The 24,678-nt window shown below is 39.9% G+C and overlaps 1 protein-coding gene across 2 annotated transcripts in view; it reads right to left on the reverse strand.

The window, feature by feature from the left end:
- BRD7 (bromodomain containing 7) overlaps window positions 1-23,059 on the reverse strand; it is a 35,154-nt gene extending 12,095 nt beyond the window's left edge. For both annotated transcript variants that reach the window (XM_070611849.1, XM_070611848.1), the window contains exons 1-6: window positions 22,741-23,059; window positions 22,385-22,593; window positions 10,544-10,673; window positions 10,138-10,195; window positions 7,036-7,180; window positions 3,738-3,848 (exon numbers count right to left, since the gene is read on the reverse strand). In XM_070611849.1, coding sequence (XP_070467950.1) covers window positions 3,738-3,848; window positions 7,036-7,180; window positions 10,138-10,195; window positions 10,544-10,673; window positions 22,385-22,593; window positions 22,741-22,789 — 702 coding nt within the window. In that variant the 5' untranslated portion in view covers window positions 22,790-23,059. The remainder of the gene's footprint in view (window positions 1-3,737; window positions 3,849-7,035; window positions 7,181-10,137; window positions 10,196-10,543; window positions 10,674-22,384; window positions 22,594-22,740) is intronic.
- Window positions 23,060-24,678: the final 1,619 nt, after the last annotated feature.

Here is a 24,678-nt window from a genome sequence, read left to right on the forward strand (position 1 = left end):
TTGACTGGACTTCTATTTTAAAGTAATCTTAAAACTATCAAAGTAATATATTGTATTGTAGACAAAGACATGAGTAGAGGAAAAAATAAAAACCTTCTTAATTTATTATCCAGAGAGGAACAGTGTTAACAGGTTTATCATTCCAGTATTTTTCTAAGCATTATACATATTTAGCAAATTGGAATTTTACTGAATATTTGGTAATAAGGGCTTTTTTCCGTTAATACATTACAAGAATTTCCCCTCCATGTCACTAAATATTCTTTAAAATGTTTTTAATAACTGCATAGTATTTCATGTTATGTATGTACCAAAATTTATTTAACAACTTACTATTAGAGATTTACATTATTTCCAAATTTCCACTATTACAAATGAAAGTCTCATGAACATCACTGTAAATAAACTCCCCTGGGAATCTCTATCTCTTTAGGATAAATTCCTAGAAGTGGAAACACTAGGTCAAAGGAAATGAGCATTTTTAAGGCTTTTGATATTTACTGCCAAACTGCCTTCCAGAAAAGTTATATCAATTTCTACATTAGTGTTTGAAAGTTTCTCTGAATCCTTGCCAAACTAAATAGCATTAAAAAAATTTGCCAATTATTAAAAGTGTCTTATTTTAATACATACTTAAAAACATTAGCGAGTGTGATTATTTCTGTAACTGTCTATTGGCTGTTTGCGTTCTCCCTTGTCTATGGTCACTGAGGTGCTTTCTCACTCATCCCTCTATCTCTAGTCCCTGCAGCAGAGACTGACATATAGTAGGTACTCAATAAATGCTCGTTAAATGACTGGGCTTAGACCACAAAGTTCTCAGTAATCTTTTTATTTCCACTCTCAAATTTTATAACACAGAAGCCACATGAAGAACATTTTGGGAATTTTTTTTAAAATAACAAGCACAAAATTAGAATAATTCAACTAGAGAAATTTTCTAAATTTTGACACAACTCACGGGAAAAAGTTGAGTTTAATTTTACTTTGAAAGCAATGTCTTTTTCTTTTTCGGTAATTAAAATGTCTCCAGGGGCTGGCCCAGTGGCGCAGCGGTTAAGTGAGCACGTTCCACTTTGGCGGCCAGGGGTTCGCCGGTTCGGATCCCGGGTGCGGACATGACACAGCTTGACAAGCCATGCTATGGTAGGTGTCCCACATATAAAGTAGAGGAAGATGGGCACGGATGTTAGCTCAGGGCCAGCCTTCCTCAGCAAAAAAAGACAATGATTGGCAGATGTTAGCTCAGGGCTAATCTTCCTCAAAAAAAAACCAAAAAAACAAAAAAAGGGCTCCAAATCAGCATATAGCTTATCAATCTTTGATTTTACAATATGAAATGGCCAAAAGGGTTTAATTCTTTGCCATTAATAATAGTTAACATTTATTGAGTGCTTACCCACGTACCAGGGATAATTCTGTGAGGTAAGTACTATCATTATCCCATTTACGTGTCTGGAAAAAGGCTACACAGCCTGCCTAAGGCCACACAGTGTCCCAGTGGCAGAGCTAGGGCTTGAATCTTGATTAGTCTCATTCCTAAGCCACTATGCTACAAATTGTACCCTTTGTACTATAATGCAGCATTCCAGTATTTATTCAGGAGACCAAAAGTTATTCTACATATGTCTATTCTTTATAAAAATAACATGTCTACTAATAGTCACCCTTGGTTTGTAACTGAAAAAAATGATGACTGACTGCTCTACAATCTACACTGAACATTCAAAAACAGCTATCTTTTAAAAGACACCATTCGTGGAAGGGTGTGCTGGGCTCTCTTGGGAGCACTGCTGTTAGACGAGTTAACTCAGGAGGTCTAAATTTAAATGTTAAAAATCACTGTTGCAAGGATCCCTCCCATCTAGGGTGGAGAGAACAGTCAACAGGAAGCTATAACACAGGATGGGTAGGGCTCCTCAACAGGAAGAGATCTGAAAAAAAAAGGAAAGACAACAGAGAAAGAAAAGGGAAAGTGGAGAAGAAAGTTTATTTTCTGTGCCTCCAACCATCCCACCCCGAGTAAAACTAAAGAGATACTGAAATGTTGCATGTTAATTAACTATATTATTTAAAGAAGAGAAAATAGTGGTAAAACAAAGTTGATAGATTTACTTGGGATATTATCTCCGCAAATGAAACTTTCTCCTAAAAATTCAACGTGCGTATTTTGGAGTGACTGAAGACTGCACTTGCTGAATGCGCTTTTACTGCACGTACAACACAGACAAGCACTTACGGCTTTTTAAACCTGGAATACGGCTTGCTTGTGGATTCTGAGACTTTCCGCAAAGAGTGGGATAAACATCTTATATTGCTCTCCTCTGCAAATTTTGCCAAAGATGGGCAACTGGCTTACATTACAGTTTCCCAAGTCTTTAGGAAAGGGTGGGAACTGATGTTGTCTAACTATTAGGAGTGCAAGAATACTCATCAATCCAAATGCTTTTCTTTCCCCAGTTAAGTGGATCCAAGACTCTTCGGAGCCAAGCCTAGACACTCAGACACCTGCACACCAAGGCAATTCTTCAAATGTAAAACTCACACAGATGATCACCATTAAAATTGGAAAACCATGTGCATCCACACGTGACTAATGTGCTATCGTACAACTCCCCTGAGGCTGAGACCAAGCTCTTCGTTCTGATTTCTTTCTCCTTCTTCCTATGTCTTATACTCACTCATTTCTTCTTCGCAAAATCCCTCTCCTATCTTGCTCTTCTTTTTCAGAGCTTCCTCCCTACTCTAGCTCTTATCTAGATTCAGCACATAAATGCTGGCAATTATCTTAGAGATCACAGATTAAATCTTCTTCTCTATAGACGAAAACACTGAGGCCTAGAGTGGTTAACGTCTTGCCCAAGGTCTGCAAGTTAGTGGCAAAGAGCTCAGTCTTCTGACTTCCTGGGGTGGTAAGGTGCCAGGATTATCTCAGTCAATTTCCCATTCTACTCAGGGTTGTGAGTAAAACCTCAAAAGACGTGACTTCTCTTGCGAGCTTTCCTCTTCCCCTAGCAAATGCAGAGAGATCACCCCAATTTTCTCTTCAAGGTCTTTCCTCAGCCGTCAGTCACTCTGAGACAACACGCACATAATTTTATGCCACTATTTACAGTATCTGTTTGGAATAAGTTACCACGTTTACGCTTTCTCACGCAGCTGGACAATGATGTGTCTGTGCCTCTGCACACGTTTCTCCCACTTCACACACCCTACTACGCACCAGTTCTTGTCTTTCAAGGGACAGTCTGCTCCTGTGGTAAACTGGCTTTGAGACAGGTTCCAAGTTACTGCTGATTTGTATATTTTGTTTCTTTCTACTAGAAGGAGTCCCTGTGCTTCACCCGAACAGTAGACTCCATCACTATAAAGGGAAATAAAAAGCTTTCCTTCTAAAAGGTCCCATAATCCACCTCATCAATCTTCTCCTGGAATTCATTCAATTGACGTTTCTTCCATAGCGAATATAAGTCCTTCTGGTGAACATCAATTCAAGAGCCTCTAAACAAATAATTACAACTGAATACCAATATTTATTTGCATCAATTCCAAATGAGAATCTTCCTGCTTTAATTTTCTTCTCTATATTAAAATTTTTCTCATTTATTATTTCATACTTCAGTATAATCTGCCTATAAAATAAAACCAGTACTATATTGGATCTGTATCACTACGACCAAAAAACAGAGATATAGATTTTATAATAACCATTATTTATGACAAAGAATTTCCTTTACCTGGCTAAGAATTTTCATGCCTGAGTGCAATAGCTTCTTTGCAGCTTTATAATAAATGGTCTCTGGTTTATTGTAAATCATAGCATTAGTACACATGAGTTTGAAGTTATCCTGCAGAGAGAATATTAAGAGGGAAAATGCATTAAAACAAAACAAAGTACCCTTCTACCCCAGTTTGAAATCATACAGGTCCTTGAAAAATTAAACAACAACAAACAAAAGTCCCTACCCCTTTTCTTTCACTGTTTACTAAACAACATTAACAACAATTTATTAAGTTTTAAGACTCACTAATAAGATATGTACTGTTAAATTAATTTAAATATCCTACTACATTCTTTTCCAAATTCCTAAACATTTTATAGTAACTATAAATGGGTTTCTTCAGTATAATCTTATTGCACACAAAAAGAATTAGAAGAAAATACTTCTATCTTATATTTAATAGAATAATCTTAACTGAGTGGTTCTTGTAATTAAAAGATATTACTCTTAGTTTTAAAATAAACATCTTAAGTTTCCATTTATGAGTTAAATATTTTATTTCAGATCCTGACTGAAAACTGGGAACAGCGCTAAATTACCACAACATTTCCTACCAAATCCAAATTAACTGAACAAAACGTTAAAATATTTACACCAATTTTCTTTGAAGTGTTTGGATACTATTGCAAGCTAAACATAATCTACAGAATGTTGCAAAATCACACCAATGTGAAATAAACCATACAACCTCGAAGAGTTGAAACATATAACTGGAGTAGCCAAATGATCAAAACTGTACCTTTGGTTTAAATTTCAAAGACTGCACATGTGCTGGAGAACTCAATCCCACTGGACCTTTTCATGGTTAAGTAATTCTCACATTGTGTAAATGTGACAGTGATTATGCCAAGGCCTTACTACGTCAAACTGATAAAAACCCAACAAAAAAGAGTCCGATCCCTCAAACTCTAAGTTAAAACATTCAGACTCCACTATTTAGTAATTAGTGATGACAGCTTAGAATACAAACGAAAATAGGTAGACCGAGCAATTCTTTAAAAGTGCATAACACTGATTCAACGGTCACAGTAAATTTGGTATTATATTTAAAGCGGATGGTACATGTGGATCCTTAGTTCCTGGCCTCGTTAGGATTTCGCTAGGTCCTGGATCTCTAAGAATCTGATGAAAGCTTTGGATCCACTTCTCAAGCAAATATACACAGGGTTGAGCACGAAATTTTTCACGTAATTTTATCAGGTCCCCAGTCCCCCTAAAGGCTCACTGACGGCTACCCAAAGGACTCCAGGTTATGAACCCTTGTTACAGATATTCCGGAAAGTTTCTGTCTTGTTAAGAATTATTAAATATATATTTGGGGGGAGGAGAGGCAAGTGAGGGGAGACACAAGACGGCTATTACTCACACTAAATGACCACTGGGCCTGTAACTGGCAAGAGTACTGGATTATTCTACTAACACAGGTCTGATCTGTTAAGGCAACTTTATCAATTCCAGGAGTCTTAAGGGTCATGTGCCAGGCTGTATTCAACTTCTGGATAATGGTACTTGGTCATTCAAAAAGCTGAAGGACCTTTCTGCATACTTTTCATGTAATTGGAAAAAAAAAAAAACACCAACCTGAACAGCCAAATGAGCTGGATGAGCTAATAAATATTACTTCAGGCTAGTGAATTTTCCCTATAAAAAAAGTAGTAATGTAGAAAACTCCAAAGAGTTCAAAAAACACTTGTTCATTCAGTTATGATAGACCAAAACCATTTCAAAAACACTTAGGGGCTCGCTTCTACCCTTTCCTATCATCATAGAGAAAGATCAGAGGACAACTGTTCACAAAAAGAAAAAAACTGTGAAAGTTTTTTCCATTAAGCTACAATAAGGTCAGAAATATGCTGAAATAAACAGTTCTAGCCTAATTTTGAACACATGAAAAGGTGGGAAAGTTTCCATTTCTCTGAATACAAGAGAATGTAATTCAGGTTTTTCACAGCAGGTGTAATATTATCTATACATTCACATTTAGCAAAGATGGAATTAAATGCTGGTGTTATTCATAAATCTCTGCTGACTGACATGTGGATGAAAAAAGAAAGACCAAGTAAAGACAATGTTCACTGTCTTATTTTCCTTCTGTAATGGATTAGGGTCTAGCCCCTAGGTCAGGTGAAAACTACAATGCTCATGCAGAAAAAATAAAGGTAAAACAGATACTATCCAAACCAGTTAAGTTTGTGGTGGTTTGGTACAAAGCAAATTTTAAAAATACACGGTTTCTGGGGCTGGCCCGGTGGCATGGCAGTTAAGTTCACATGTTCCGCTTCAGTGGCCCGGGGTTCACCGGTTCGGATTCCAGGTGCGCACATGGCACTGCTTGCCAAGCCATGCTGTGGTAGGCGTCCCACATGTAAACTAGAGGAAGATGGGCATGGATGTGAGCTCAGGGCCAGTCTTCCTCAGCAAAAAGAGGAGGATTGGCAGCAGTCAGCTCAGGGCTAATCTTCCTCAAAGAAAACCCCCCAAAAAACATGGTTTCTTTTATTTGGAAGATTAAAATGAAAAGCATACCTCTGAAATCAACATATACCAAGACTATGTAAAGCTGGGAAAAACTTCAACTATAACATCAGGCATATGCATCATCTTGGTGGCTTGTAGGTTCTTTACTCATAAGTTTTTAATTTCCTTCTTAAAGTTGAAAAAAATATACTCAACAAACATAGCTGAAATGAACTCAGGGAACAACTGACTTTCATCACATTAGAAAACGTAATTAAACTTCTGTTTAGTCTTTCTGGACAAGCCAATTAATTCTCTATTTTAGAAGATACGCACACCTTAGAAGCTAGAAATAGAGAAAGAAACTACTCTAATTAAATTTCATTAAAATATCGATTTTACCTGTCTTGACCTGAAATGAAAAATCAAGTACCTTTTCATCTTAAAGGTTGAGAGAATGTACTGTAGAACATATGAAATTTAAAACTTAGCTAAACCCCTCGCCCCCAAATAATAAAAGATAGCAGACAGCTTATTTCATCTGGTTTTCTATCATCAAGCTCAAAAATGTTCTCTAAGACAGAAAAAGACAAAGATTTTGGATACTAAAATAAACTTAATTCTTTGTGAAAGAAAAGGTCAATTAGAAAGATTCTGAATACCAGACATGCAGATTTCTATGAAGATTCTGTATATATAGGATCCAAGAGTTTGACTCTCAATTGAATCAAGATATGTTACTTTGTATCATAGCTCAGTCTATTTGTCCAATCACAACAAAAATAACTATAGTTACCTTTAGTTCTTCTATGGACTGGTAGTCATTGTTCTTGATCTTTTCTTTCATGGTACTAAAATCCATTGGGTGTTTAATGATCATGGAGTAGCCAGGAGCAATAAAATCAGTCACAGGAAATGAAAAGAAAGCACTTGGGTCTTTTCTGTGAAGATATGAAAAAGATAATTTTATTTCTACTACAAACAAATTTATTGGTCTAGGAGCAGAAGTCAGAAGAAATCCTTCAGATGTAGAAAGAATTTGTAGTATGCTAACATGTTTTTCACTGAAAATTGAAGGAATGATTTTCTTTTTGAGGAAGATTAGCCCTGAACTAACATCTGCCACCAATCCTCCTCTTCCTCTGAGGAAGACTGGCCCTGAGCTAACATCTGTGCCCATCTTCTTCTACTTTTTATGTGGGACGCCTGCCACAGCATGGCTTGACAAGTGGTGCCATGTCCACACCTGGGATCTGAACCAGCAAACCCCGGCCTGCTGAAGTGGAACGTATGAACATAACTGCTCCGCCACCAGGCCAGCCCGAAGGAATGATTTAAAAGACTAATAACTATTTAATAACAAGGTTAAGACGTTTTACATACTAGTGGTACCCTTAAGACAGAGAATCTTTTAAAATATGCAGCCTAATTAATTAGTAGCAGCTCCTATATAGAGAAAAATGAAAAAAAAACTTAGACTAACTGCCCAGTGTCTCGGCCTTTGGGAGACTAGTACTACGTGTTTTTATCAACCACAGGGGAAAAGGCAGAAATGATACCTATGACTGCACATCTGCAATCTTCCCTACTGGCTTCTAACTATAGGCTTGGACTCTTGGTAGGCCACAGAGTTAGCGCACCCAGTGAGTAGGTATATTTCCCTAGTCCATGGATATCACTTCCACTGAGTCTGCGTAAGGAGTGTGCTCAAAACACTGACATTAAAAAGATCTTCATAATACCCCCAAACTTGAGAACCAGTGCTTTCTATCATAGGTTCTCAACTCTTGCTGTGCATGAGAATCATTAGAGGAGATTTAAAAAAATCCCAGTGGGATGGGGAGGCTTTACTCCAGACCCACTACATTAGAATCTCTTAGGGAAGAAAGTGGGTCCAGGCATTGGTATTTCCAGTATTTCCAGGGTTGAGAACCACTACTCTATATAATTAGGTAATTAGACTGATTTTTTCCTCCAGAAAACTGGCACACCAAAGTTTCCTACTTCAAATAATTATAACAATAAAAATGGCTTAAAAAATAGTAATAGCAGCAACTTTTAAAATGTATTTACCACATGCCAGGCCCAGTAGTAGGGACATGATGTATTTTATATCTAATCCTCACCAAAGCCATCCAGTGGGTGGTATCCTCACTTAGAGATGAGGATACTGAGGCTTGAGGTCAAATCATTTGTTCTACACCATAAACCTGATAAAAGATAGAGTTGGAATCTGAACTCAGGTCTATGTGAATTTGTCTTTGTTCTTCTCAGCAAGATGCCTCAGAAGTGAGACTAAAAAGTAATGAGAATAAACAAAAAGATCCAGTTTGGAACTTATACATCCAAACACATGCTGTATAGCAGTTACTGCAAATAACAACACTCATCATCTCTAGAGGACCTCTTCAGAGCAAATTATCTATACCCCTAAAATTAATCATTTTAATGAAGAGTCCCCCTTGGTTGAAACAAAAATGTTATTACTAAACTTGATCAATTACCTTCTTTACCAGCATTAGCACTGAGCCTCAAGGATGAACAATCATCCAATCACTAAGGCTACTCAAAAACTGTGGCTCTAGGTTCTACTTCCCAAAATATTCTCAGCAACATGAACATCCTTGGACTAAGGGAGACTTTGTTAAGTAGATTTCTTCTAAGGTGACATCATTAACCTATATTCTGGTCTTATGTTACAAGAAATAAAATTAGAAGGCAGCTAAAACACTTTATAGTCATATATTCTAATTGAGATGGAATGCCCAAAACTTACCTGCTCACTCCTTTGGGACAAGAATGATTTATTTAAGTGTAAAGACCTGAGATTTAATTTTCTCAACTATTTTGTAAAACCAAAAAGGGAGAGAGGACACTAACTTCTAATCTTAACTGCAAAGCTGAATAGGTGTTGAATACAAATAGCATTAGAGGTTTTATCTTAAAAAATTATGATGTGTTCTGGGGTTGACATATAGGCACAACACACTGAGAAGAAAGTTCACTGTTAGAATGCATACCCTAAACCCATGACTCTTCTGCAAATAACGTAAATGTTTCTGAGCTGAAAATTCAAATTTTGAGTAGAGAGGTAACAAAATAAATATTTTAGTAAAGAGTGAATTATTCTTTTCCTTTTCAAGAATTTAACATTGGTTTAATTTAGATATTGAAATTTTCAGAGTAAATTTCTGCATTTATTTTATCTTTTTATTTTTTGCTGAGGAAGATTTGCCCTGAACTAATATCTGTTGCCAATCTTCCTCTTTCTGCTTGAGGAAGGTTTGCCCTGAGCTAAAATCTGTGCCAATCTTCCTCTATTTTGGATGTGGGTTGCCGCCCCAGCATGGCTTGATGAGTGGTGCGGGTCTGCACCTGGGAACCAAACCCGGGCCCTTGAAGCAGAATGCACTGAACTTAACCACTAGGCCACAGGGCCAGGGGCCCCTCTGCATATAAGAAAGGTCACAAGTCCTATTTATGGTATTTGGTGTCTTCTCCCAGACTTAGTCATTGTTGAATATTCACAGCATAAGCATTGCACAGATATAAAGAAGGTATTTTCATTTATGAGCAAAGTGGAAATATCTGTATTGTCTACTCCTGATTTAAAGCTTCAACATCAGAAGTTACTTTAGATTAAAGAGAAATTTGCCATTAAGAGTATTATGTAACACTCTTCAAGATGCCAATTAAAACAAACCCAAGAGAACATCAGAAAGCCTCTTGGAGTACTTCTATTGCCAGGCAAAATATTTATCATTCACTTTAAAATCAAGTACATTTTGATTTAGCCCACAAACTGTGGCTTTAAATCATCACAGGCAGAGAAGTGGTTTGGATCTTATATTTCCCATTTCAATTTCCATGTTATAAAAATGTTGAAAAAAACATTTACCTCTGTAATTGTCTCATCAGTTGATTCAAAGCTTCTTGAAGGGGTGTCTGTTCTACTTCTAAAGTAAAGAAGAAAAGAAGAGTGTTCTAAAAAGGAAGACTCTAGAGAGTATTGCCTAGCTTATTTCCTTTCTATATGACTTATCTAATATCCATCATTAAATATCTCATACGGAAATCCCACTTATATTAGAAATATGTTTAAGTATGAGAGTATCAATTCAAAAATTGAAGCTAATTTAAAGCTCTTATGCAGTGAGAGAAATAAGAAAACTTAAAAAAAATTCCATTAAAAAGCTTTTAAACTTTAACTTAAAAGCTAAAAACCCAGTCACTTTCCCCAGCTACGACCCTCAAAATAATTTCAGCCTTCTCATTCAGGACAGTTAACTCAGAGCTATTCCAACCTTCTTGTTTGGCTAAGGAGCTTGCGAGAGTCTTCTCAGGAGGCACGTCTAATCTTACAGGGGACTGACACTGGAGGTCTTTTTCTGCCTCATTCTCTGCACGGTCCCGATCTCGCTTCTTTTTATCCTCCTACATCGAACAAGGGGGGATAATTTAGAAAGATCAGAACCAATATCTTTAAAACAAATCATTTCAATTTCAGTGGAAAAAAGACACCAATGAAAAGAAAAAAAAGATTCTGAACAATGAAATCTTAATGTATTTTACTGCCATCTTCTGGAAAAGGAGAGAATAACATGTTCACAATGGGGGAAAAAAGTGTCATATGCCAGAATTAGAAAAATCAATTAGAAAAATAACACTATTCATAAAAGCAAGATAACATAACTAGGAATAATCTAATAAAAGATATCTAATATCTTTTGCAAAAAATTATAAAACATTATTGAAAAGCCACTGTGGGAGACCAGGATAAAGGAAATATACTATGTTCATGAATTGAAAGACAGTCAATTCTTTCCAAAGTAATCTATAAATAAAATGTAAAGGCAATCAAAATTGTAAGACATGATTTTGCATGGAATTTAACAAGCCAAAATCGTGTAATTTATCTTGAAGAATGAATCATCAAGAATAGCACAGTTTTGAAAAAGGTCACAATAAGATGTGTCTTATCAGATATTAAATATTTGTATAAAGTGATAATAATTAAGACAATGTGGGTCTGACATAGGGATGGACAAACAGACCAATAGAATAGATTATACAGCCCAGAAACAGACTCATGCAGATGGAAAATTCTTGGTTTATCATGAAGTAGCATTATAGATCAACGGCACAAGAGTAGTGCTGGAACAACTAGTTGTCTACATGGGGGAAAAAAAAGAAATTAGATCTCTACCTCACACCATACACAAAAGTAAATTCCAGATAGATTAAAGACTTAAATGTACAAAGCAAAGCTTTAAAACTTCACATAAAAGTAAAGAATTTTTATGACCCAGGAGCAGGGAAAGATTTTCTTACCATAAACAAAGCTAAAAGACTAGCTATTGACTGAGATAAAGTACTTGAAACACAAATAACTGATAAAGTATTAGCCAAGATTACATAAAGAGCAGCTACAAATTCATGTAAAAAGGCAAATAACCCAAAAGAAAATGGGTAAAGGGTATCACAGGTAATTCCCAGAAAAAACGTGAAACGTCAAGAAACAAGAAAACTAGATAGAACTCTGGGAATTATTAACTTAAAAACTACAAGGCACTTCACATCTCTCTGATTGGCAAAAATTAAAATGTCTGAAAATGTCAAGTTCTGATGAAAATGTACAGAAATGGGGCTCATCTAACTTGCAGATGGGTGAGTAAGGAGGTACACCATTAGGAGGACAATTAACAGTATCTAGTACAGCTGAAGACGCCTTCACTCTGCTGAGCTATCTGCTGCTGAGCACGTTCCCTGGAGAAACTTCCGTCCACACAGAACAGTCGTGCACTGCAGAGCCGCAGAACGACATTTTCGTCAACGACAGACCACATATGACAGCAGTCCCCTAAGATTAGTACCATTTAGCCTAGATGTGTAGTGGGCTATACCACCTAGGTTTGTGTAAGTACATTCTGTGATGTTCGCACAACGACTAAATTGCACTGTGAAATTATAACATATTTCTCAGAACACACCCATCGTTCAGTGACATACGACCGCACACATGAACACATGTACAAGAATATTTACTGCAGCATTCTTTGAAATAGTAAGAAATTAGGAACAATCCAAAGCCTACTAAAATGAAAATGGATTGACAAATTATGGCATATTTACATAGAAGGTAAGATTAATAAGCTAAAGATACACTGTATCGACATGTATAGGATTCAGAAACATAATTTCTAGAGAAAAAAGTTGAGAATAATTGTCTGTTACAAGATCAGTACTATAAGTTTGAAAATGTGTAAGTGTATATTATTTACAGACGTATGCAGAAGCAGTAAAATTATAAAAACAAGTGTGCATGTGATGCACACCAAACTCATGAAATGGTTCTCTCTAGGGAAAGAGGGACAGGAATGGGATTCTGGAAGGGTACACAGAAGACTTCACCTGTGTCTGTTCTCTAATTTCTCAAAAACAGAGAACAAAACATACAAGCAAAAGGAAAAATGTTGAGATTTGCTAAAGCTGGATGGCTGATATCCAGGTGGTAGTTTTATTATTCTCTGTAGTTTGAATTTTTAAAAATTAAATTCTGAAGTAAAATTGTCCAAAAAGGTCTATTTTACAATCTTGAGAATCAAGGTTATCAACAGCATCTCTCTGACCTAAAAAATTCCCTTGGCCTATGTCCTAACTTCTCGTTCTAGCATCTGGTGCAGTGGTTCTCCAAGTGCGGTGCCCAGGCCAGCAGCATTAGCACCATCTGGACAATTGCTATAAACGCAAATTCTGCGGTCCCATTATGGTTCTCAAGCTTCAGTGCACATTACAATCACCTGAAGGTCTTGTTAAAACACGAATGTCTAGGCCCTGTCCCCAGAGTTTCTGATCCAGCAGGTCTAGGCTAGAGCCTGTGAATCTGCATTGCTAACAAGTTTCCAGGCCATGTGGGTGTTGCTGGTACAGGGATCACACTTTGAGTATCACAGAGAGTGAGAGCTTCACGCTGTTCCCAGGGTCAAAGCATCTAACACAGAATATATGACTGGTTTAAAAGCTCCAGAGATCAACATTATAAACTGCACTCATCGTGCACCTGATCCCAGTTACCATTAAGATGATTGGCGCTTGTTTTCTATGGCCTCATGACATATTCTGGAGCAGTAATATTTTTTTTTCCCAGAGAACAATGAACCCCTTTATTACATGAGCAAAGACAGGAGGGAGGAGGACTTATTTGCCTTTCTGGGCCTCGACTTTCCCCAGACAGAACACAGCTCCTTGCCCTCTAGCACATAGCCATCTGCTCGGCCACACTGGCCTGGTCTCGAAGCGATGCATGCTGCAAGAGAGTATGTGGTCTTTAGCCAAATGACAATGTGGCCCTACCCAAACCTACGTATCCCCCTACAAGTCCAGGTTGGTTCAGGTATCCTGGGGACAGGAATGAAGTCCATGGGGCAGTAATTTTTCACTTTGGAAAGTTTTGTATCTTCTGCCCAGAAAAACTAGCATGAATCTTTTGTAGGTTGGCAAGTTTAGAACATCTGTTCAATGGAAAAATAGCCCCAGAGACATATATTCCTTCATATTAAATGGAAATTGTGGCGAGCAGACAGACAGAAAGGCAATAAGCCCTCTCTTAGGTGGAAAGAACAAGGGGCGTAGTGCCATGAATCTAGAGCAGAGGCTGGCAAACTTTTCTGTAAATGACCAGACAGTATAGATTTAGGTTTTGCCGTCTGTAAGATCTGTCACAACTACTAAACCCTGCGTTGCAGAGTAAAAGCAGCCACAGACAATACACAAACGAATGGGTGTGGCTGTGCTGCAATAGAACTTTATTTACAAAATCAGGTGGTGCTGGCCATAGTTTGCTGACCTATGGTCTAGAGGCTCAGGTTCTAGCTCCAGCTTCATCCTTAACACACTCTGTGACCTTCCTAGGCAGCTCATTTACTCTCACCAAGCCTCTTTATCACCTGCCAAGACAGAGTTCTAATTATTGATTTTATTTATCTTACAAATTGAATGAGATGGTGAAATGAGGTCATGAAACAGAAATGCTGAAAAAATACCAAAGGAAAGTATAATGTCTCTGAACTACCCCTACATAGTAACTTTACTCAGCCTGGTCCACGGTAACTGCTTTATTACGCAGTATGGCAACAGAATATAGCCTTTTGGGCTAGAGTCCAAAAGAGAAAAAGAATATAAAACATATACTTGGAAACTACCCTAAACTGAACGGAGATATCCTAACAAGTTATTGCCAGACTAGGAATTAGGAGACCAAGCTTCTAGTTTATCAGAATGTGACCTTGAAGAAGTTACTCCACTATTTCAGTCTCAGATTCACCTACAAAACAGAGAGACTTTGATCTCTATAGTTCTCTCTCCACCTAAAATTCTGATTCCAACCTTCTAACTTCCTTTTTATGATTCTGAATATAATATAGAATCCTATTGTGAATGTCACTTAACTAACACAGATATGTAAAATCAAAAATTAACAGTTCTAGTTAACAGTGTATTATGCTAATTAAACAAAGAAAACGAAACAAAAATACTAGAGCCACTCAATGTCAGGTAGCCCAGGAAGAAGGGTTTACAGGTACAGTTTATAAAATGGGTTCAAATTCTGGCTTTGCCACTTATTAGCTATGAGATCATACATAAACTACATAATTTTGGGGGGACTAATTTTCTCATCTTTAAAGCAGATACAACAATACATACCTCAGGAGATCGTTTTGAAGATTAAATAAGATAGTGTATGTGAAATTTTAGCACAGTAACTCTTACGTGGTGAACACTCATTCACTCACGCATTCAACAAATAAATGAGGTTCTACTGTGTGGATACACACTGGTGGATAAAACACACACAGCCCTACCCTTAGGAAGCTGACAGTGTAACAACTGAGTCAGACATTAAACAACTCATTAAGAAAAAGCAAACAGATTTCAAGGAGAGAATAAGTATTGGGTGAATCTAACTTAGACTGGAGAAGTGTGGGAAGTCTTCTACGAAGTAACAGCTGAGCCGAGATCCGAAGGACAGAGAATTCAGCCATGTTGGGGGTGGAGCTGGGTGGATACTGCAGTTTTGGAGGAGACATTTATATAGAGATATCTACATCTATTCAAATAAGGCTTCCAGCATGCGAAAAATTTCAGAACTTCCCTTTAACAGCTGATTTTAGAATTCAATTGAAAAATCAGTTTTATTACTTTGAAGCTATGCCTCATTTTCAGCCCTAGGTTGAAAAGAGCATCGGCTGCACACTTTAGCTGTCACCTCTATGATACTTTTCCCTAGCTTCCCAAAACAGAATGAGAAACACTTTCCTCTGGGCTCCCAGAACACTTTATTCATTCCTCCATTAGAATTTACCAGGTCATCAAGTTTATGTATCCTTTCATATCTGATTCTCCAGCCAAGCTCTGAGCTCCTGTAGGACAGGAACTGTATTTTACCTTTATCATTTGAGCCTAGTACAGTCTGATATATAGTAGGTATTTGGTAAATATTTGTTGAATAAACAAATAAACAGCCCTTCTATCAGAGGAGCAACATTACTCGTATGCCCTTAGTCAGAGTACTTCCTTCTCCGGGAAGAATGTTTCTGTGACTAAGAGGATGACCTCAGGAGGGAAGAGCAGAGTGGGAAAGAAGGGGCAGGATTTCTTGCCAACCCCGATAAGCCACAGCAGCCCTGACATCATGGGGGTGGCGGAAATCACAGCAGTCAAGTCAATAAACTGTGCTTTGACAGAACGTCCATTCTGCTTAATGATTAGTCATTAATTTCTCCTCCAGTTATAAGCTACCTCATCCTCTATGCCTCAGTTAACTCAGCAACAAAATGAAATACTAGCAGCACCTACCCCAGAGAGCTATTTGTAAGGATTAAAATAAACAGAAAGCACTTACAACAGTGCCCGGCATATAGTAAACACTCATTAGTTTTTTTTAAGATTTTATTTTTCCTTCTTCTCCCCAAATCACCCCAGTACATAGTTGGATATCTTTAGTTCTGGGTCCTTCTAGTTGTGGCATGTGGGACGCCCCCTCAGCATGGCTTGATGAGTGATGCCATGTCCGTGCCCAGGATTCAAACCAGCGAAACCCTGGGCCGCCAAAGCAGAGTGTGCAAACTTAACCACTCAGCCACAGGGCCGGCCCCCACAGATATTAGTTTTTAAGAGTATGTATCTCCCTTGGGATCCAGTATAGTGCTTTAACAACATAGGCGCTTATTGAAATTTATTGTGTATGAATAATAGTTTTAAATTTTCTTTAACAGTTTTACTTAACCTCAGCTTTATAAATAATAATATCGTATCTGGGTTAATGCTTATGATTTCAAAGAACTGAAAAAACAACTTTCATTTTATTCTGATAATCTCCCTAGCAATGGGACCAGCCTAACTTCTTTGAGTATCTAAACCTGAAGCTGATTTGCAAAGCTGTTAAGACAGAATTTGGGTTAGGATCACGCTTTTCAGAAGAACAGGTCTGAGTTTCAACTTAGGAATTTAGACCTCTCAGCTGAGCTATTTCAATGACAAGCTTCTAAGTAGGTCTCCTTACACCCAGCCTGCACTCTCTTCAACATCTGCTGGATACTGTTAACAGATTAACATTACTAAAGCTCAACCGCTATCATTCTTTCACTCAGAAAGTGTTTGACTCCAAATGGCCCACATATTCAAGTTCAAACTTCCCACTCTGACATCTCAACGGCCTTTCAGATCTTTCCTATACTCCCCTTCACGTATTCTGTGCTCAGAGAGAACTACTTTATGTCCCCTGTACACACACTCACATTTGCCCACCTTCACGCTACTCTTCTTAATTCTCTACTTGGTGTGTGAGCTTCCTCACTTCCACATCTCTATGCAGGAGTGTAGTACTCCATTTAGGGATCAAGTTCTCAACCCAGCATATAAATGAAAATTGGGTTGTCAGAATACCTTTGCAAATATCTGAAGTAGCCCACAAAGTACAATACTCATGGCTTTACACGTGATTCTTTACGTTTAATTGTACAGTGTGAAAATAATTCTACTGCACTACAATAATCGCTCACACTATACACAGTCGACCTCACGTTCACTGAATATGTAGTGTAACATCACTATACTTGCATTTCTAAAGACCAGCTCAAATGCTACTTCCTGAGCAAAGTCTCCTGATTCCCCTGGTTCCACGGAATCTCAGGACCCTCAGAAGTAGAAGTGTCTCAGTTAGGGCACTGATTTTATTCTCCCACGTACTGTGAGGGGGGAGGTTGGTGTCCACTTTAACAACTCTTTAGACTAAAGGACTTTTAAGGGCAGGATCTGAGTTCTTGTTCTGGCACTGATTGTATGACCTTAAGCAAGTTACTTCAGCCCTCGGAGCCTTAGTTTTCTCACCTATAAAAGAGAAGATAACATGATCTAGCATTTCTACTTCTCAATATATATCCAAAAGAAGTGAAAGCTGGGTTTTGAGAAGATACGTGCACACTCATGTTCACAGCAGCATTATTTATAATAGCCAAAAGGTGGAAGCAACCCAAACGTCCACTGATGGATGAATGGATAAACAAAATATACCCATACAATGCGGTATTATTCAGCCTTAAAAAGGAAGGAAATTCTAACACATGCCACAACATGGATGAATGCTGAGGGCATTATGCTAGGTGAAACGACAGTCATCAGAAGACAAATACTGCACGATTCCACTTATATGAGGTATCTAGAGTAGTCAAACTCAGAGAGACAGAAACCAGAATGGTGGTTGCCAAGGGCTGGGGGCAGGGGGAAACAGGGAGTTGTTTAATGGGTATGAAAAAGTTCTGGAAATTCGTTGTACAACAATGTGAATACACTTAACACTACTGAACCAGACACTTAAAAATGGTTAAGATGGTACATTTTATGCTATGTGTATTTTACCACAATTAAAAAAAAAGAGAATTAAAGTGAAATAACATACATAAAAAGCATTAAGCACAGAACCCGGGATGTAATATGTGCTTAATTGAGTACCAGGTGTTATCTGTAAATGTTACACGTAACATTTAACGTAATATTTATATGTAAAGGTGCCATATGTAGATTTTTAGTAATCATAATGGGTGTGTGTGTGCGTGTATATATATATATATGGTTGTGTATTTCACTTTAAATGATTTTATAAACACTTCTGTAATTTTTATAAATCACCAGTTTATCAATGTAATGTTCCACACAGAATCTTACTTATTGCACTGTACGCCAACTGCTCCACGTTTAAATGTTTAAGGGAAAAAAACTCAAAAAACACAACACACTTTCACAGGGGTGGTGTCCAGATTACGTTCTGATTAAAACCAAGGAATGCTGTACTCTTCATGTTCTGGGTGGTATTTAATACCATCACTCTACAGGGAGATACACTATGGATCCTATCTGTGGGAGCATTTGAAACTAATATAATCAGGGCCTTCCTACTCAGAAGAAAATCACGTCACTAAGACACTTTTGAAAAATCACAGGGTTTCGTGTTCTATGTGTGTTTGCTTCCTCAAAACTTTACCTTCTCCTTACCTTCCGAAGTAACAGACGCCTGACTTTTGTTTGGGTACAATGACCCCACCCTCTTCCTCACTAAAAGACATTTCCCAGCCTCCCTAGCAGCTAGGGTGGCCACATGATTAAGTTCTAGCTAATGAAATACAAGCAGAAGTTACCTATGCCTTTCAGAAAAACGCTTGCACCGTTCCTCCTTCCTGGAACTGACAGAAGAGTCACCAGTCCCTCAGAACCACATACACCCTAGCCCCTCCCAGGCCCATGGGTGTCACGTTGACTCTACCCACGAAGAGACTAGGCAATTGCTGTTTCTCAAACTCCCTGGAGATCCAGAACACAGCTCAGAGAGGAGTGTCCTCCTGAAGTCTCCCTGCCTAGACAACAACAGCAGAAGAACCCCCCCGTCCCCATCCCTGGTCTGGCCTGGAGAAAAGGCATGACCCGAACAGCTTCTACAGAACAAATGCCATCCCAGAGAGTCTGGAAACATCCCATGGTCCCTAACCCTGAGTCCTGGGGAGGTGGGACCTTAGGCAAATTCACTTCACCTCTCTGAGTTTCCACTTTACCTTTTGTACAACAGAACCCATCCACTTACCTGTCTTACTCTGCGGGGTATTATGTCCCAATGAGACTGTGGATGCAAAAGGCTCTTAATTTGCAATGGAATCAAAATATAATGGTGGCTAATGATATTTAGAGCCAGAGTCAAGAAAGGGCAGAGTGGCTGGAACAGAGGGGGAGACTTCCAGGAATCCATCCTAAAGATACCCTTATAAAAGTGTACAAAGACACGTGTGCAATGCTGCAGGCTCACTGCTGCATTACTTGTAACATTTAAAAGTAACAGTACATAAAATAAAATATGGTATGCCAGAGGCTGGCTGGTGGTGTAGTGGTTAAGTTCACGTGCTCTGCTTCAGCAGCCCAGGATCACGAACTTACACACGACTTGTCAGGCCACGCTGTGGTGGCATCCCACATACAAAATGGAGAAACACTGGCAACGGATGTTAGCTCAGGGCCAATGTTCCTCACCAAAAAAAAAAAAAAAAAAAAAGGTAGATCAATATAACCAAGTATGATGCAGTTAATAAAAAGAATGAGATAACTGATAAAACATGAAATGAAAAATATGAGCTTATCAGCTGGTGTTATGGGAGTAACGGCTAGAAGTAAAGCCAAAAGTAGTTAGAAGGGGGTAGACAAAGAATATAGAAGAGACAACAATGGATGAAAGATGTCAACACACTTGGGAGAGGAAAGACAAGTGGAGGAGTCTGCAGAATAGAGAAAGCACGATACCATCCTGCATGCAAAGAGGTGGATGCCTATGAGCAAAATTCAAAACCCAGAAAGCTGGGAGAGCTCAGAACTTGGAGACATAGAAACCAGAGTCTGCAGTCAGCTAGGGGAGATGCTGGACTGAAGGCAGAGCACTGAGTAATAAGACTTTCAGCCTCCTTCCCCTGGTTAGCTCCAGAAACACCAGCAGCCAGGTAAAATCCTTCTTCCAGGAGGGATCTTTCTCTGGCGAAACTGAAGAGCCCAGAGAAAATATCTGTAGGGTACACACATCGGGGGTTCCCCACCAAAATGATCAAGTCTCTGTCTATTGACTCTACAGTGAAAACCATCAACTGGCAAACTCTGTCCAGGCACAAAGCATTTAATCAGCGTTTTTGGCTGCACATTCAAATACAAACAGACTACAAAGGGTCAACAGATAACTATATGATGCCTAGGAGTCCAACATCCAAATGGCAGGGGTTCCAGAAAGAGAAGAGAGAAAATGGAGAGAAGGAAACTGTCACAGAAATACTTGAAGCTAACATCTCAGAACTGAAGGCACAGGTCTTCACTGTGGAACAAAGCACTCAAGGTAAAGGGGAAGACGCTAAAAATGTCAACTCGCAGACATGGGTCATATCCAAAGGACTAAGAATCAGAATAGCAATGGACTTCTCAACAGCAAATCTGGAAGCCAGAAGACCACAGAGCAATACTTTAAAAATGTGGGGGGAAAACAGTTTTCAATCTGGAACTTCACGCTGAGTCAAATCATCAATCTATAAGAGGAAACTATACGGAGGGAGGATAAAGATTTTCAAACATGTAAGAATTTACACACATCTACCTGCCATGAATGCTTTCTCAGGAAGTTCCTAGAGTTAAGACTACCAGAACAAGGCATAAATCAAGAGGAAGACATGGGATCCAGGAAGCAGGCAAAGGAGCGTTGCAGGAGGTCTAGAGAAGTCATCCAGGCTGGAGCAGGAGGGGACAGAGGCCTGCAAGATGGATGTCTCAAAGAAAGGGTGCATTCGACCATGTGAAAAACAGAACTCAGAAGCGTTTTACAGTTTTACAAACCTGTCAGAGTTTGCGAAGAATTAGTATATGATAACCAAACAAATGAAAGCAATTAATCAACTGGTCAAGCTCAGATCTGTATTTGTATATCTGTCTCCAGTGAACAATAATTAAAAATAAACATTAAATATTGATTTAACCAACAATCGTGACATACCTACACTGGAAGAATGGAGCAAAGGAAACTGCAGGCATGGAGCGGTATAAGAAAGCTAGTTTAGATGCTCATCTTCTGTCACGTCTCAGTAAAAGATGTAAACGGACAAACCAATCCAATCAATAAACAGCAATATAAACCTCCATTTAGAAATGGCGATAAACATCCAAAGAACAAACTAAAAAGTTTGGGAAGTAAAACTCCAGGATGGAGCAGGGGATGGCTTTTGTGTTGAAGGCCTTGTAACACTCCAGGCTCTTCAAAACTATGTTCCTGAATTACTTTACTAATAACGAACACTAATTTAAGAAAACAACTGGTCATCTCTGGAAAGGGGGATATATGAGAGACGGCTGTGAGGAAAACTCTTTTCCCTTCATTTTGTTCACTTCTGTACACTTGAATGTCTTAAAAAAAAAAAGTCATATCCATATATGACTTTTACTATTTAGGAAAAAGAAACATTAGATAGCTCTATCTGTTGTCACAGTCTAGCCAAGGCAATAAAGACTGGGGCAGAAGTAGATTTATGAAATTCCAAAGAGAGATCGCTAAGATTTAGTGAGTTGCCAATGTCTTTAATCACATGGAATAGAAACTTCTGCTGTATATATAAAATAGGAAACTACAAAACCAACCTGTGGGAATCGACTTCAAATACAGTAATTGATTTAATAAGCCACTGAGTGACAGGTTAAACACACTGACACGCAGAGGCGGGCTAGGATAATCCCAGGTGTGTGTGTGATCATCCTCGGAAGGAAAGTTGATTATTTTTATTTTACCCAGCACGCAAACCAAGACAACAGCTACCTATTTTTTCCTATTAACTGCAAATGGTTAAGAAAATGCTTATTTTTATGATTGGTATAACATCCCTTAAAGGGCTCTGATCCAATGTTCTCATCAACAGACTCAAACTTGGTCCTAAAAGATCAAAATTGCTCATTGTATGTTTGACAGTGTACGATTTATTTCAGAACAAAATGTGAACCCCGACAGAGGCCCCTCGCTCTGAAACGACTACTGACACGCCTCGAACCCGGAGGCCTTCCCGAGAGCTGGCCGGCGCGCCCCTCACCTTCACCCGCCGGCGCTTCCTCCCCTTCTCGTCCCCCGCAGCCTGCTTCTCCCCCTTCTTTCTCTTCTTGCGCTTCCTGTCCTTGTGCTTGTCGTGGTCGTTTCTGTCTTCGAAGTGGCTGGAGTCGGGCCCCGAGCTGCCCGCGGAGAGCTCGGTGACTTCGCTCCCGCCCACTCTGAGGACCAGCTTCAGCGGCTTCTCCACGTACTCTGCGACGGAGGCAGGGCCGGGCTGGACGGGCCCCCGCCGCCCGCCCGAGCCGCCCGCCCCGGGGCCCCCGCCGCCCGCCCGAGCCCGGCCCGCCGCCCGCCGGAGCCGCCCGCCCCGGGCCCCCCGTCGCCCCCCGGCCCCCTCACCCTCGTAGAGGTGCTTGTCCGACTTGTGCTTCTTGTGCTTCTTGCCCATGTCCGACCGGGCCCCGGTGCCCGCCCCCCGCGCCAGGCCCAGGCCGTGCGGCGCCGCTTCCGGTCCGGGCCAGGCGAGCGGAGGGCGGGAGCGGGGCCCGCGAGAGCCCGCGCCGCGAGGCAGGGGGGCGGCGTGCGCCGGCGGCGCGAGCCCTGGGGGAGGAAGCGCGCGGCCCGGCCGAGGCCCGAGAGCGGCGGCGGGGCGACGAGCGGCCGGCGCTCAGGAGGCGGGAGAGGGGGTCCGCCGCGCGCGCAGGGTGCGGCCGGCTGCGCGCGGGGGCCCCTGGCGGCCGGAGGTGGCGCTGCAGCCCGCGTGAGGGGGCGGAGTCCGGGCCGGGGGCGGGGCCACCTCTGGATCGCCCTTCTTTCCTCTCTCCGGCTTTCTCTCCTCTCTCTTTGCCTCTTCTCCCCTCTCTTCTCTCTCTCTGTCTGTCTTCCTTCCTTTCCTGCCTTCTCCTCTCCTTCCTCTCTGTCTCTTTCTTTGTCTCTCTCTGTCTCTCTCTCCTCCATCTCATTCTTTCTTTGTCTCCCTTTTCTCTTTCCTCCTTCTCTTTCCTCCTTCCTTCCCTCCCTCTCTCCTTTCTCCTTCTCTCTTCTCCCCTCGCTTCTTCCCTCTCTCCCTTCCTTCCCTCCCTCCTTCTCCCGCCCTTCTTTCTTTTTCTTTCCTTTTTATCTCCCTTCCTCCTTCCTTGACTCCTCCCTTCCATCCCGGTTTCCCTTGCTTCTGTCTTCCCTTTAACAATATTATTGGACCCTGTACTGGATGCCAGATCCAGCAAACCCAGCACGTCAATAACTGAAGGATTCTAATCTTAAAAAAAGTCTTATGTGCTGATAGGTAAAGGCCTCCAAGACCAACATCAACAGAGTATGGAGCAGAGTGTATATGATGAGATCCATTTATGGGAATGAATGTTGACATCTGGATAAAAAGGCTGTGATGGATACACAAGAACTGTTAATAGTGGTTATCTCAGGTGAATAGGACTGGAGGTGGAGTGGATTGTTTTAGTTTTATGTTTCTCTCTATTGTTTGATTTTTTTTTCATGTGTATGTTACATTTTTAAAAAAATGAATAGAAAAAAGATAAAATTTAGAAATTATATTGAAAAAATGATGAAAATATATCTATTAGATCCACACCCATGGGAGGTTCAGACTAACACCGTTGCTCTGTGGACGGACGTCCACTCCTTAACCCTGTTAAGCCCTTCTTCTCATTCTCTCTTACCTTAGGTGCTGAACCCTACTGGAGAGATGAGTTACTCACATTTCCGCTCATTGGCATCTGCCCAAATAATAGTGTTAAGGTGGTTTAATACAGTACATCTAGGGATGGTGACTGCAGAGAAGAAAATAAGGTCGATACTTTTCTACAGAACAACCTTGTAAGATAAGAAGGGCAGAAATATTCTTATTCCCATTGTACAGATGAGGAAATGGATGCCTAGAGAAGTGAAGTAGGTTGCCAGTTAGTGAGAGAGGTAGGATTCAAATTCAGGTTTTCTGAATCACAAGCTCTTTTTACTAGGGAACATGGTGAAGGGTGGCTTGACTGTCTCTGCTTTTAGCCTTATAATGTGTGTGTACTTTCAGATAAACCTGTAATCACAGCCTGCTCTCGAGAAAGGATCTGGCATTAGTCATTTATACTTTAGTAAGGGTTTGGACCTGGGGATCACATCTGCCAGGAAGATTGAACTCCAGTGGTGAAATGGTAGACTTGTAGTTCAGGACCCTATGGTTGGTGAGTGACAGAAACTCAGTTTGACTTATTTCAAGTAAATAAAAAGGTTTGTTGGTTCACATGTCCCGGAAGGGCAGGAGTAAAACTAGCCTGAGGGAGGACGGGAACCAGGGATTTGATGCTGTCAGGTTTCTCTGTCTTT

Source organism: Equus przewalskii, chromosome 3 (assembly GCF_037783145.1).
Source record: "Equus przewalskii isolate Varuska chromosome 3, EquPr2, whole genome shotgun sequence".
Classification (NCBI taxonomy): Eukaryota; Metazoa; Chordata; class Mammalia; order Perissodactyla; family Equidae; genus Equus; species Equus przewalskii.